The 13,897-nt window shown below is 37.7% G+C and overlaps 2 protein-coding genes across 9 annotated transcripts in view; one reads left to right on the top strand and one right to left on the bottom strand.

Annotated features, from left to right (window-relative positions):
- shep (RNA binding motif single stranded interacting protein alan shepard) overlaps positions 1–8,655 on the top strand; it is a 108,965-nt gene extending 100,310 nt beyond the window's left edge. For 5 of the 8 annotated variants that reach the window (XM_076122223.1, XM_076122227.1, XM_076122225.1 and 2 more), the window contains 5 exons: positions 1,480–1,674; positions 1,907–2,053; positions 2,746–3,030; positions 3,302–3,340; positions 3,634–8,655. In XM_076122223.1, coding sequence (XP_075978338.1) covers positions 1,480–1,674; positions 1,907–2,053; positions 2,746–3,030; positions 3,302–3,340; positions 3,634–3,768 — 801 coding nt within the window. In that variant the 3' untranslated portion in view covers positions 3,769–8,655. The remainder of the gene's footprint in view (positions 1–1,479; positions 1,675–1,906; positions 2,054–2,745; positions 3,031–3,301; positions 3,341–3,633) is intronic. The other 3 variants (XM_076122224.1, XM_076122230.1, XM_076122226.1) reach the window with 2 other exon arrangements.
- A 782-nt stretch (positions 8,656–9,437) lies between these two features.
- On the bottom strand, positions 9,438–13,715 carry LOC142977902 (ribosome biogenesis protein WDR12 homolog). Its single transcript, XM_076122031.1, has 8 exons — positions 13,537–13,715; positions 13,157–13,456; positions 12,838–12,978; positions 12,129–12,304; positions 11,598–11,807; positions 11,218–11,319; positions 10,260–10,389; positions 9,438–9,747 (listed from the first exon to the last, which is right to left on the bottom strand). Exons 1-8 carry the CDS (start codon positions 13,593–13,595, stop codon positions 9,606–9,608), a joined length of 1,260 nt encoding a protein of 419 aa, XP_075978146.1. The 5' UTR covers positions 13,596–13,715; the 3' UTR covers positions 9,438–9,605.
- Positions 13,716–13,897: the final 182 nt, after the last annotated feature.

The following is a 13,897-nucleotide window of genomic DNA, read 5'->3' on the forward strand; positions in this document are numbered from 1 at the left end:
TGTAAGAAACAGTTCAGCCGCGTATAAAATGTAATTTAACTCACAGATACACTCAGTGTCGAGAGTTGAAATCGTGTTATGCTCCATAATTTCGTTTATATCGGTCGTTAGTAAAGCAGTCAGTAGGCAGATTTAGCTCCATTTAAACAGTTGCCTCTCCAATTGATCCGAACCTGTATTCCGTCTTCCCTTACTTATAGCTTTAGTACTTTACCCTGTTATCTATCTGAGAAGTGCTGTAATACATACATAACTGAACATAAAGAGCGTGTCCTCTCTCTTGTAACATTGCTAGATTTGACATTGTGCATATGTAGCATAACTGAGCATCCCGTTCCATGTAATTTGAACTGAAATATTTGACGTGATCCTTATTTCAGAAACATAATGCCTTCGTTTGTTGATTCAATAGATTTTTTAAATTGTCTAGCTGAAGTAGGTCCTGTGTTTAGATCATCGACAATATGGGCGATAAACATTTCGAACTGTCCCGGTATTAACACAGCCACCAAAGTACACGATCATTCATTTGTGTAGTCCATTTTGGAAAGCGACACGAATGGTAATTAGTGTGTCAGCGTACTCAGCGTTATCACAAACAGAACAATGTAACACTAATGTGTTGTAAGTATGTTATCCCTTCAATGGTACGCAGATCGTCGCCAATATAACGCTTACTTAATCTATAACTTCAGACATTGTTTCATCCTATTAATTCTATACTATTGTCGTATGCTTCAGCGTTAATTATAACAATGTATAATTATATTATCGCTACTGGGCTCGGGTATTTCTATGCTTTCGATATTAAATTAGTGTGTATGCGAATTTTACTAGCTTCGTAATCTCTATGCTAATGTATATGCCCATGTCGTTGATAACACCTCCGTAATACTTAGTACATTAGATCAATCTGCTGAATTACGTCAGAGCTGGCTTCAGTGTCTAGATAATCTATGCGGGCTTCAAGCTACTTTTAACATTCTAAGAACAATTTCAATTCACAGACACGTTAAATGAACGCTTAGAAACAAACCGATAGATATCCAAGAACAAGGTACGATAATGCATTCGGCGATATCGACCGACGTTTGACACCAACATTACTAATCCACACTTACACATTCTCTACATTCTATACATTCTCTACATGTAAATAAAGCAGTACTTGATGTCATTCCGATGTTGGTGACGCTTGTCTTGATGGTGAAACGCAAAGCGGAAACCACGCAATGATATTTTCAGTCACCGACGCACTTATTTAAAGCATTTACTGTGGTTTCGGGGCTTAACACGTCGCTTAACCCCACACCAGCTTAATGTGCTGAGCTCTCAATTAATTAACTTTAATCCAAGCACAACTGTAATTCATGTTGGCCACATTCAGTGGAGTTAAATTGTCAGACATTGTCACAGAATTATTCAAATGTAGTGAGATATTGAGAGCATATTCTTCAGCTTTTACTTGGGGGTTTACAGCAACAGGAGCAGGACCCGACCAACCTGTACATGGCGAACTTGCCGCCGCACTTTAAGGAGAACGATGTCGATCAGCTGCTCGCCAAGTTCGGACAAGTTGTGTCCACGAGGATCCTGCGCGACCCCCACGGACAGAGCAAAGGAGTCGGCTTTGCAAGGATGGAATCTAGAGAGAAATGCGAGCAGATTATTCAAGTAAGGAACGGGAACTCTATATCATCATTCAATGCCAATATTTGCCTCAAAGTGAAAAATTGTGCCAGATATAAGTGTAATCTTTTACAACACATCTTAGCAAGATTCCAATTGAAACTATAAATCAAGACTAAACTAATTCATTTTTATCTAATCGTAACCAAAACATAAGTTTTTACGTCCCATAATATAAGTACGTGTATTGTAAAAAACTTTTTCCTCTCTTTATTAGATGTTCAATGGGAACCCGATCCCGGGAGCTAAGGAGCCTCTACTAGTTAAGTTCGCCGACGGCGGTAACAAGAAAAAGGCGCTTTACAACAAACAAGGCGATAACAACGGCAGAGCATGGAGGGACAACAATGAGTCTATAACACAGGTACTAGGCTTTAATAATTTACTGCGTTGTGTGTACTGCTTATGTATGCCTTCTAAGACTAGTGTACAGATACTGTTAAATCTATTGTTATACGAACTACTAATCCATTCTTCTGCCACTTATTAAGTCAGTATCTAATTGTTTTGTTACACTATTAACAAAAGTAGTGCAAATGCGACAACTTTAGAAAACCTCCTAAACCGTTACTTAAACCCGTAACAGCTAAAAGATCAAGAGCTAACAATTTAAAGCGTGTACACATTATCTTGAATTTACTTTATCAAATGAAGTAGTTATTTCGTGTAAAGAACCGGTAAGGTTACGTAACTCAAAGTCTTCATTAGCGATAAAATTTGCATAAGTCGCCTTCCGGCAGCGATAGTTGTGCAAGTTTTATCACGAGGTAGTGGAGTCGTCGTGCCTAACGAGTGCACTCCAACTCAACTACATGGTAGGTATGTACCTACATTTCTTTGTTCCTCCTTGTACAAACGTATTCAGAATTCTCAATTCAATTGAACATTCTTAGTTTTCATTTCTTTAAAGTAATAAAGTATATGACTACTACCTACCTTGTTTAATTTAACTGATCATCCCGAAGAGTAGTTTTTCAAATAACTCAATCGAAGGCATACTACATTTAACACCGTGATTACCAGTCGTGGACTACCACGTAAATATAACAAAAGAAGTTGGATATATTCCAGGCGGCGATGGCGGTAAGTGGCGTGTACGCCAGCGGTGTGGGCGGCGCGGGCGCTGGCGGCGAGTGCGCCGGCGTGTACCGCGGCGGCGGCGGCGTGTACGGCGTGGCGGCCTTCCACCACCACCCGCAGCTGCACCACCACCACCACGCCGCGCACCCGGCCGCCTGGCTGGCGCCCTACGCGGCGCTCATCCCCCCGGCGCACCCCGCGCACCACGCCACCCACCCGGCGCACCCACACATACCCATCGATGCTGTGCCTAGCCAATATGTAAGTCTCACCACTATTTACTCTAGGACCTGTTTCAACAAACGTCTGGGACACGAGGAGTGCGGTGGTTAGCATCTTTCTTAAAGTTCTGATGACCGAGACGACCTATAACAAACATTCAGAGTCCAACGGTACACGAGAACGTGCAGTCCAATGTATGGGATTGTGAAATCTGACGGCCTTAAATCGTTTGTCAAGAATAAACCGATGGTATACGAGAATTCAGTCAATAAACAATACGAATGACTGATAGTAATTCTCTGTTTTCCAGGTAAACTGGGACAGCTTAAGGCCGGAAAATGAGTTATACGTGAGTGATTAAGTAAAATTGTACGAACGCTCTAACCTTCCGTGTCCCATTGCTTACGATCCACCGCTCACTTAGCGCTCCTCTCGCTTTCTCTGCCACACGGTATGCTGCAACTGCTACACGAGACTCAAGTGCCTGATGTTGTGAACTCTGTTTAACGCTACAATAAAAAAACAATAAAATAATGTGAGCAAAGATACATAACCACGTAACGTCGATGTGAACAATTAACACGTGTGGGGACATGAAGTGGTATTGGCAGAGCGCTAAGACGGGTGCTCGTTGTGTTGCAGTACTTCACGTCGCCGCCGTACCAGTACTTCGCGGGCCCCACCCCGCCGATCATCCAGATGCCGATGGAGAGCGAGCACGCGTCGACGGCGGCGTCGCCCGACGAGGCCTATCAGCCGTACCCGCCTCCCAAGTAGACCGTAAGCCACGCTACAACACTACGTGCTGTACACGAGCCAAAAATCAAAGCAACTGTGACTTTTTACAATGTTAATTTGTTTTAGTTTTAATTTGCGGCCGTTATAGACTTCATCGAAAGCTCCGCTCGCGCGGCGCCCTCCGCCGCCGGCGTCTCCTTCTACTAGTTGTTAAGCCTATTATACTTGATCGCCTCGACTATTTATTTTCTCGATGGGCTTTGTATTTGGCTGGTCCTCTTGGCTTTATGCTGGACGTTCGATTTGCTGTGATGTTTTGATGAGGTCTTTTGACGGTTCGAGGAGAGGATTTGATGTATAGATATAGTTGCAATTTTTAAAAGTGTTTTGCATTATAATTTTATTATTGTTTTATGAAAATTCATTAAGATTTTAGGCGCAGATTTCGTACATGTTGACAAGAGTATTTAAGATAGTTAGGTATTTATTTTAGCTTAGAGTGTTTTCATGCATGAAGTGACAAATTAAACTTGTCCTCGGTGCAAACAAATCGGTATATTTTATTATATTATTTGATTGCTAGTGTCATATTGGAAACTGTAACTGTACTGTTATGTTACTGGTTGTTTCTGACGGTTAAACTATAAACATCACTGAAATCAAACAAATGGTGCAATCGATTCACAATATGTAGAAGTATATATTTATATATATATATATTATTGAAAATTTATCATTTGTGTCATCTGAGTTAAATTAAATTTTAGTTAACATCGGAGTATATGAGGAGAGCAATATCTGAGAGTCGGGTAGAGGGATAAGTGGGAATGGTCATATCATGGAATCAAAAATATTACAAAAAATGTAAAGATTAAAGAAAGTTTATGTGTGTAAGGGTTAGAAATGGTGGGTTCACCGATTAGATCTTGTACGATAAAATGCCGGGGATTTAGAATCTTCCGATGATTTGTAAGTATTTTTAAAATACACTCGTTACGTCATTATTATAGTCGGAAAACATAAATTCAGGCAGCTCTATGTAGTGAAGGATAATAAGTTGAGCGCAGGAGACACCCGTCGTCTCCGCCGCGGGGACGCAGTCGAGAGAGCGAATTATGTAGGTTTTATAATACGTTTAGCATGGTGCTCTAACTCATTATGTTCCCCAAATATTTGTATGAATATTATTAAAAGAAACAGTATTATTTACCTGAATAAATGTTCATACCGCCGCAGTCTTCCAAAGATCGCGATTTTCATTTTGTACGGCTTAATGACGAGCAAGGGCCACGTGTGTGGCAATTAGCCAAAACTAAATTACTTTTCAATAACATAAACATAATCACCTCGCCGATCAAATCTGCTAATTGTGAGAGGTACGTACAATTGTATTAATTTTCTAGAGTCATTTTTTCTCATCACAAATAGAGTTATCGTTTTGTTCGATTTACTGCATGCAATGCATCTAAGTGCAAGTATAAAACAAACTGTTCAATAACAATAACGTCGTTGCCAAACCCGAACACAGACTGAATTTATGTATACCTACTGTTAACTTCCAAATATTTCTGATCCGCATTTTGGTTCATAAAGGACTGCAATATGTACTAGGTAGCGTTCACGTACACGAACTGTCACGTACTGTCACGTACACGCGTACGAGCGCGGACGAGCGCGGACGAGCGCGACACACTCAGCCGTCAGCGACACTGACCGTGTACTACGACTACTGGATGGGTAAATGACTTCCAACGATGACGTCTGCGCTTATGTGGCACGCCAGTGCTGATGATACGGCAACATTTAGCAATAAGCAGTTGTATGTAAAGTCTATTTATACATTTTACGAGTCTATACAAATTTTTGTACGTTGAAAACACATGTTTGAATACGTGATTAATGAAATGATCCTTTTTTGAGAATCATGTACTGAATCAACTGTAGTTGTTATTTTGTAGGCGGTCGGCACATTCCACTAGAAAACTTCAAACAAAAATTCCACGATTGATTTCCACATTATAAAATGTAAATGGATTTGAAATCCAAAGTGTAAACACCGTTTTGGTGTAATTGAGCACTTTTTGTACCATCACGTAGGTTTTGGGTACACTTTATGACTTTATATGAAATTTGATATTTTTATATTGAATATATATAAATTATACATGGATATGTATACATGTATATACATTGTTGATGGGTACGAGTAAAAGCCTACTATATCGCAACTGTTTAATTCTATTTTGGCACGTCAAGAGTTTCATCAGAACCAAAGTATACAAATCATTAAAGTCGAGTAAGAAGTAGGAAAATATTTATACAACTCAGGGACTGAAGACTAGTTAAATGTTTGATATATTAACTGTATTTTAACTGACAATTAAGCGGTAACCTCTTTATTCAAAACCTGTGAACCGACTTAAAAGAAACAATACAGGAACTGAAACTAGCTGACGACAGGTTTTGAATGAATAACGTAGATTTTGAACGAATAAGTAGATCTGTATTTCGTTTGTTAACTTCATTTATTTTATTCAGGAAAAGGCTGAAACTGTACTGTTGTTCCGTAATGAATTACTTTTTGAAATGTACATACATTAGCTCAAGAAATGTTCACTAGTGACGAACTAGTATGTTACTGCTAACATCTTCACGTAGAGGCATAAGTAAGGCCGAGTCCCGCCGGTCGAGCGACTCGCGACTCGCGACTACTGCGACTGAGTATTACTGAGTATTACTGAGTACTGAGTAACGCAAGCACCTAGCCCCAGATAGTAGTTGTATTAGCTGACTGCCTCACTGTACCTACTGTACGATCGCAATGAGTTCATCACAATCGGTTCGTCGAAACACTGAAACTCACGTCACAACGTCTAACTAAAAGTGAGATTTATCTTAGTGTAACGTTCGAGTAAACGTATTGAACCATAATAATACTCCGTAGATCAGTGTTACACTCGTATGATGTCTGATCAAGCCAAATTTTATTGAACTGATTAAGAACCGCCTTTACTTGTGAAAATTAAATAACCATAAAGTGCAATGTAGTACCGACGTCGCGTGGTACTTAGTTAAGTATTGATCGTTTAGTGTTCCACGTACACTGTGGCTTCCTGTAAATGCAGTCTTCCGATAGATATTTCCGCTAAACTTATGCATTTAAAATTGATGTCAACGTATTAAATTAATTCATTTCACGTGTATGAGAATCACCGAGCCTTGGTTTAAACGTACCGTATTTGAGTTTATGGTTTCCTCGCTCCACCGTTTGAGTTTCATTCCAGTGGGCAAATCGTTGTTTCCGTAAATCGTTTATATAAAACGTATATGTATTTTAGAATAGACACGTACCAAAATGAGCACACACGTTAAGTATTCATCTAAGTGACTTGTAGTAATAGCGTGGCACGGTCCTGTGTAGTATAACACCGTCGAGAGCAAAGGTATTTTAGCACCAAATTATTTTTCTAATGCTTTCCTTCCAGTTTAAGAGCAATAAATTCTTTTCAAGGTAGTGCCTTCAGCTTCCTTTAAAGTAATAAAGAACAGATGATATGGATACAATATAGCAGTTGCATGTGCTTTACACAATATTTTTACAGGTAATAGAGAACTTACCGTATTCATAAACGTAGTGATAATGTAAAATATTTTGTATTAACAACTAAAAGGAGATAATGTGGCTGTCTAATCGTTGCATTTTTCACACATGATGTAAATTGAATTCGACATAAAACGTAGATGTTCCTAGTTAACTCACTTCAACATTCTTGACATGTGTGATAACTTGGTAAGATACTTTGAGATTACGGACGATGATTTGTTGTACACCAAGTGTGTAGTGAGAGCAAAACGATGTGTAAGTGAGCACAAAGATGCGCATTGGGGAACCAAGTCTTGAAAACCAAAACTATGTTTCAACAGAAAATCATGTCGAACTTAGAAATGTTAAGTAGATGTTTTTAAAAATAAGTCATTTAGTTATAAGCGAACGCACGGAAAGTCGATACAGTGAATAGTGAAGCTACGGGCACGAAAACGAATGGACGGCTAGGATTAGAACTTAGGCTTAATTATAGATAGGTTAGAATAGCAAAACAATGTTTCGACGCTAAGATAGATAGCATAGAGCCTTAGATTTAATATATTCGTGCGCGGCGTGCGGGGCTCGCGCGCCCTCTGCCGGCTCTAGGGTAGTTTCCTTTGTTAGTTTATTAAATAATTTAATTTGAATGGACTGAAGCCGGCACCGGGCGCACGCGCCTCGCGCCGCGCCTAGGTAAGGATAAGAGAATAGTGAACACATTCTTGATAAGTTTCAGTTGAACAACGTTTGCTTTCACCTCTTTCGTTATGTAGTTGAATAAGTGTAAAGAAAGAAAATTAAATGAAAAAAAACGGAAAGTGTCGATACGAATGTATTTGTCCAATGTGTATTAATATAGTGTGGTGTTCTACCCAGCAGACTAGTCTAGACAGTAGCATAGTATAGGTAAATATTTAGTTAGGTAGTATTATAGAATTATGAATGCAAAAATAAAAACTTCATAAAATGTAAAAAAAAATGAAATGAAATTGTTGGTAAGACAGATTATTTTTAAGGGACATGTTGCTTCGTTGTGTTATGATGTGAGGTTTGGCATAACTATGATAATAGTGTAAAAGCATTTCTCGCAGAGAAAAGACAAAGAGGAAAGTTATGTATCTATTTTGTTACAAAGTGTTTGCAAGTTTCTATATTGTGCTATGAGCATTTTATGTGACCCGCATTATTTATAGTTATGCTGAATGGAAACTAAAATATAATATAAATAAATCAAAATGGTACTAAGAAGCATGTTTTATTGTGACGAGTCATGTTCCTTTGCATTGAACATATTTTGTAAGAGCAAAATGATTGAAATAAAACAAGCGAAACCAAATCTAGTTCATTATTTTTTTTCTGTTACCCTTTACCCTAGTGAAATCATTTCTCTCATCCCATGTCCCTAACCAACGATCTCCCGCAGACTGCTAATACCAGTTTAAAGAAATATCTCTTTAAATAAAAGAAAATCGTGTAAGTAACACAATTTGTATCTAAAGAACGGCTGAACCTATTTGGCCGAAAATTGGTGAAGATGTAGCTTAGAACCAGGAGACAGACATGGGATTCTATTTATCCGTGCGACCGCTTTTCTACCTAATGGTAGAACATAACATAGAGACAACAACACCACCACAAGTCATGATCTCCTGGTAGGTGTGGATTTATTTTCCGACAAGGACGGCTCAACCAATTGGCTTCAAATTAATGGAGAGGTAGTGTGTCCACACTGTTTATTGTATTAATTCAATTACTGCACGACAGATGTCGCTACAACTCGCAAAACTTAAAACTTTATCTACGTCCCACCGGAACATTCTAATTGCGAAAGATATTCTTAATGTAAGGAATGATAATATTAAATTGTAGAATGTAGGATCATTTTACATCTACATGTACAAGTAGACAAATTATAAAAAAGAATCGCCAAATGCAAAGCGCAAAACTCAGGAGCGGCTCAACCAATTAGATTTATTGCTTTTGTAAGACTGTATTTAAGACGGATGAATATAATATGCAGAGAAAAAACTAATTAAAATACGTGAGCAGAGCTGCGTCAACTAGTATTTATATAATTAACAAAACTGGGACGATTACTTTTGCAGACAATAAAACAGATAAATGTAATTCAACTTATTTATTAATCACCTTAATTCCTAATAAAAATATTATTCTAAATAACATGTAGTGTTGAAGGACTATTGAGACTGTCCGAACATAATAAAAAGTTGCTCCTTACTATTGATCTGTAACAATGGTAAATCAGTCACTAAATTAATGGAGTGGTGTTTCACGCATTGCCGTAGTGTTTTGCTTTGAATATTCTAAGTGTGTTGTCACTCGAGCCGCTGACGAGTAGAGCTGGGTTTGACCAATCACAGCACAGCACTTTGTCTTCATGTCCACTCATGTCATAGAGAGGCGTTCTCGGGCTGGAACACAAATTTAACATGATTAAATTCACATCAAGATACACCTATTAAAATAATGATGTGTTAACAAGCTATTACAATCAAACTATTGTTATATTGTATTCTTGTATACAAGGCTTGGGAATACTGATGTCCACAGCACAATGAAGTCATTTATCTGAATGTTCAATGTGACCGGAAACATATGAAATTAAGTAAGTGTTAAGTTCTATTAAAATATGCTATTTTGTAAGTCAAGATTTGAAGTAAGGTTCAACGAAACAGCAAAAAGCTTCTTCAGCCGTTGAGCAAAACACTATTAGTTCAAATCATACTGCACCAGTGTCATCGGGCTGCTAAAATCGTAGTTGTTAAAATACCCAAATACAGATACCATTCATATTTTTAGTTAGTTACTTCCAATAAAGTATTATTGGGTCTCAGAAACTTATCGAGAAATATAGTTTCACTACATTTAAGAATCCAAAACACTTTTATTGCTTCAAATAAGAGATGTAACAAATAACACATACCTCCTAGTCTCCCACAGCTTGACTTGTCCATCGTAGCCGGCCGATAAGAACAGAGTGTCGCGCGTAGTGGACCAGCGCACTGACTGCACCCACCCCGTGTGTGATGTGAACGTCGTCTTTACAATGCTCTCTGAAATATTTACCATATAAGATATGGGTGAAGAAAATAGAAAGAGTGAGCTTAATAAAATAGTGTTTGAATGTGAAAAGTCCTTATAATGAAGGACACTTTCTAGTTTTTGACACAGAATAATTATTCGATTTACGACTGATATTTTAGCCACAAGTAGCAGATAAAATGTATTCCTTCTATATTACATTGATGTATTAAATTTGCTTACCTGGATTTCAACACTTGACATTGTTTATTTTTTTGTTCAAAGATAGTCATAAAACAAAGGTAACGTTTTTTTTTAAGTAATGAAACTACGCGATTCTCAGGAATATAAAATTTTATCTTTGGTAAATTATATATTCGCTTAGCCTTTGTTCCAAACTATGTTGGAGTCAGCTTCCAGTCTCACCGGATGCAGCTGAATACCAGTGTTTTACATGGAGCGACTGCCTATCTGACCTCCACAACCCAGTAACTTAGGTATTAACACGATACCCGTCGGTAAGACTGGTTGTCAGACTTTCAAGCTTCTGACTACTGTTAACGACTGTCAAAGATCTTCGAAAATGACAGCCGGGACCCACAATTTAACGTGCCTTCCGAAACACGGAGGAACTCGATATGTATAAGATGGTCACCCATCCACGGAACAACCTCGGCAAGCGTAGCTTAACCTCAGAGATCGATCCGTGCGGCTGTTGTAAACTAAGCCACGAGCTCCTCAATAAAGTAAAAATGTTGAAAGAATGATAGAGTATCGAGCAGCTAACCAAAGAACTACTACACACGAAGAATAAATCTTTGTTTTAAAACTTGAATTAAGTAATAATCAAGATATGTTACCTGTAGATCTGGGATCGTAGAGGCGAATGTGTCTGTCAGCTGATGCAGTGATCAGACTGTTATTTAACGGAGACCAATTTACGTCGAAGAACGCCTTATTACCTGAAAAACAAGTAAAACAAGCTGTAATAAGGTAGTCTACATGAAATGAAAAAAATATAACATATCGCCCTACTACAAAAGCGAAAAGGGTCCGACAGTACCAGTGGTTTTTTGTGATCTACAAATATTAATGATTCATAATAGAATTGAAAAGTCTGGGTGACACAACCAGTTTTGATTGTGGAAGTAAGTAAAAAAGTGGTTAGTCACACTACATTCACACTTCGTAAATAAAAAGTAGAGAAAAAATACAAATCTATAAACAAATTATAATTTACCAGCAATGTCTTGTTTGATGCCACCCAGTTCACAGTCCCATATTTTCAACAAGTGATCCCAACCACTCGAGAGCACTGTGTTAAAGTCCATCCATTGTACCCCTGATATTGCTTCCCTGTGCCCTTTCAGTGTGGACAAGGGCTCTCTTGAATTACCATGCTCTGGTTTACTCCTCTTCTTGGCTGGGACATTGTCTTCATCAGATAAACCTAAAAGAACGTAAGTTAAAATCACAAACTAAGTAATGCAACAATTAGTGAAGAGATGATTTATGAAATATGTAAAATTTAAACATTATAGTTTCATTCAAACTATCCTAAAATCAGACAAAAGTCACTTGGCTTTCAAACAAAATAATAATAAAATGGTGAATTAGCATAGAGCTTATTTAATTTTTAATACCAAACTACAGTCACTTGCTAACCTGAGATCACAAGGATTCTGCTGATATTTAGCCAATTTAAATAAACTTTTGGTTGAAACTGAAACTTCTGTTAGTTATAACTAATAGTGTAATTGTTTACACTTACTTGCACTCCAAAGACAAATATTATTATCCCAACTGCCGGTTACAAATCGGCTAGCATCAGCCGACACCGCAAGACACTCCACACCCTTGTCATGTCCACGACAAGTCACCACGCAGTCCACTGAATTGCGGGCAACATTCCACACCCACAGCATGGCTGATTGATCATGAGAGCCACTGGAATGGTTTCACATATAAATCAGTAATATAAACTGGAAATAGCATCATGGTTTTGAAAATAGGTGATTTTCATGGAAATTCAGCAAAGATGTTTTTCAGTAATAGGGCCGTTTAGTTCAAGATATAGCATAACAGATTTATAATTATTTGTGTTTTGGAAGTTTCAAATGATGTATCAGAATTTTTGAAAATTGGTTCCTAATGAATGTAAGAACTTAGTATGTTTTCATTGTCAATGTAATAAGCCACCAAATAATTACTACTTACGTAAGTAGCCTCCTATAACTGATGTACTGGTGGACAAAAACACATTATTTACGATCTACAGTATAATAAAGTGTAATGTAAATAACTCATTGAAAATTTTGAATAAAATACATTAATCTTTTTGAATGTTAGTTGCGGTTTAGTGTACTTACAGAAAAGTGTTCAAACATTGAAAAAAATATAATATTTTCACCACAGTATGTTTACGCTTTAGGAACAAATGTTAACATAAAAATATATGAAATTGAGTTTTTTGGGTGTACCTTGCAAATACAGCCTGTTCTCCATTGAACGATACCCAAGAGACAGCTTTCACTGGAGATGTGTGGCCAGGAATAGCCAACTTATGCTGTCCTTTTGTGCTCCAGATGTGAATGCTGTTGTCATAACTGCCAGAGAGGATCCTGAAATATATTTAGAATCATAAGTACATGTGAATCATTAGTGATAATCCACAGGTCTTTTCTGAGCGAGGTCTTTTCTAACTCATAAAATTAATCAATTTTTCAACTTCAGAATTCTGAATAGATATGATATATCAATTCATAAATAACGAAATATAATCTTGTGTAAAATACGCACCAGTTTTGATGTGTATGCACAGTTGACACCCAATCATCATGCATTAAACAATCCTGTGGGGAGGGAGCGGGAAATCTCTCTAGATATTCTATCTCTAGAGTATCTTCTGTAGAAACGCCCTTCTCTTGTAAATGCTCCGCAAGCGATGTACACAACAGTTCCCCACATACTAGGAAATCAAACTCAACAGCCTTTTCGATCGATGCATTTGTTTCTTTCAACAACGCATTGATCAACGTATTCAACTCCGAAGACTGAAAATTACTCTGGATGGCATAAGGACTATCTGGAACGGCATACCTGAAATAATAACCAGTATTTTTAAGTTATATTGTAACTTTTGAAACCTCGCCACGCTGTGGGCGCATGAATTTACTTACTGTTCTTGTTTGGTTATAAAGCGAACTTGCAACTGAGCCTCTGATATTTCAGCAGCCATCGTGAAATTTTTGAACAAAACACCAATAACTTCACTAATTTATGTGGTTATTATCGAAAAAGAAACAATTTTAAAATCCCGTGCTGCACTACAAGCCGCAGAATGACAAATATTGACACATGCGGCTTGTTTGACAGTACGTCAGTGCTGTCACTTTGATAGTTACGGAATTTTTTTTTAGCATGGTGGTCATCTCGACCAGGGACTGAAAACAAAAGTTGCAAATATATCCATTTCGACATTTTGAAACCTTGTATGGAGCTTCCTTTGGGTTAAATTATTAATAAAAAATGTAAAGAATG

The sequence above is a fragment of the Anticarsia gemmatalis genome, chromosome 13 (genome assembly GCF_050436995.1).
Source record: "Anticarsia gemmatalis isolate Benzon Research Colony breed Stoneville strain chromosome 13, ilAntGemm2 primary, whole genome shotgun sequence".
In the NCBI taxonomy this organism is placed as follows: Eukaryota; Metazoa; Arthropoda; class Insecta; order Lepidoptera; family Erebidae; genus Anticarsia; species Anticarsia gemmatalis.

What these genes read in the sequence shown, in the direction of transcription:
- LOC142977902 (XM_076122031.1), bottom strand. Translation starts at nt 13,595, where the DNA reads ATGGCTGCTGAAATATCAGAGGCTCAGTTGCAAGTTCGCTTTATAACC. An exon ending in GTGCATACACATCAAAACTG is followed by an intron (nt 12,979 to 13,156) that starts GTGCGTATTTTA and finishes AATATATTTCAG; the next exon opens with GATCCTCTCTGGCAGTTATG. An exon ending in GAACAGGCTGTATTTGCAAG is followed by an intron (nt 12,305 to 12,837) that starts GTACACCCAAAA and finishes AAACCATTCCAG; the next exon opens with TGGCTCTCATGATCAATCAG.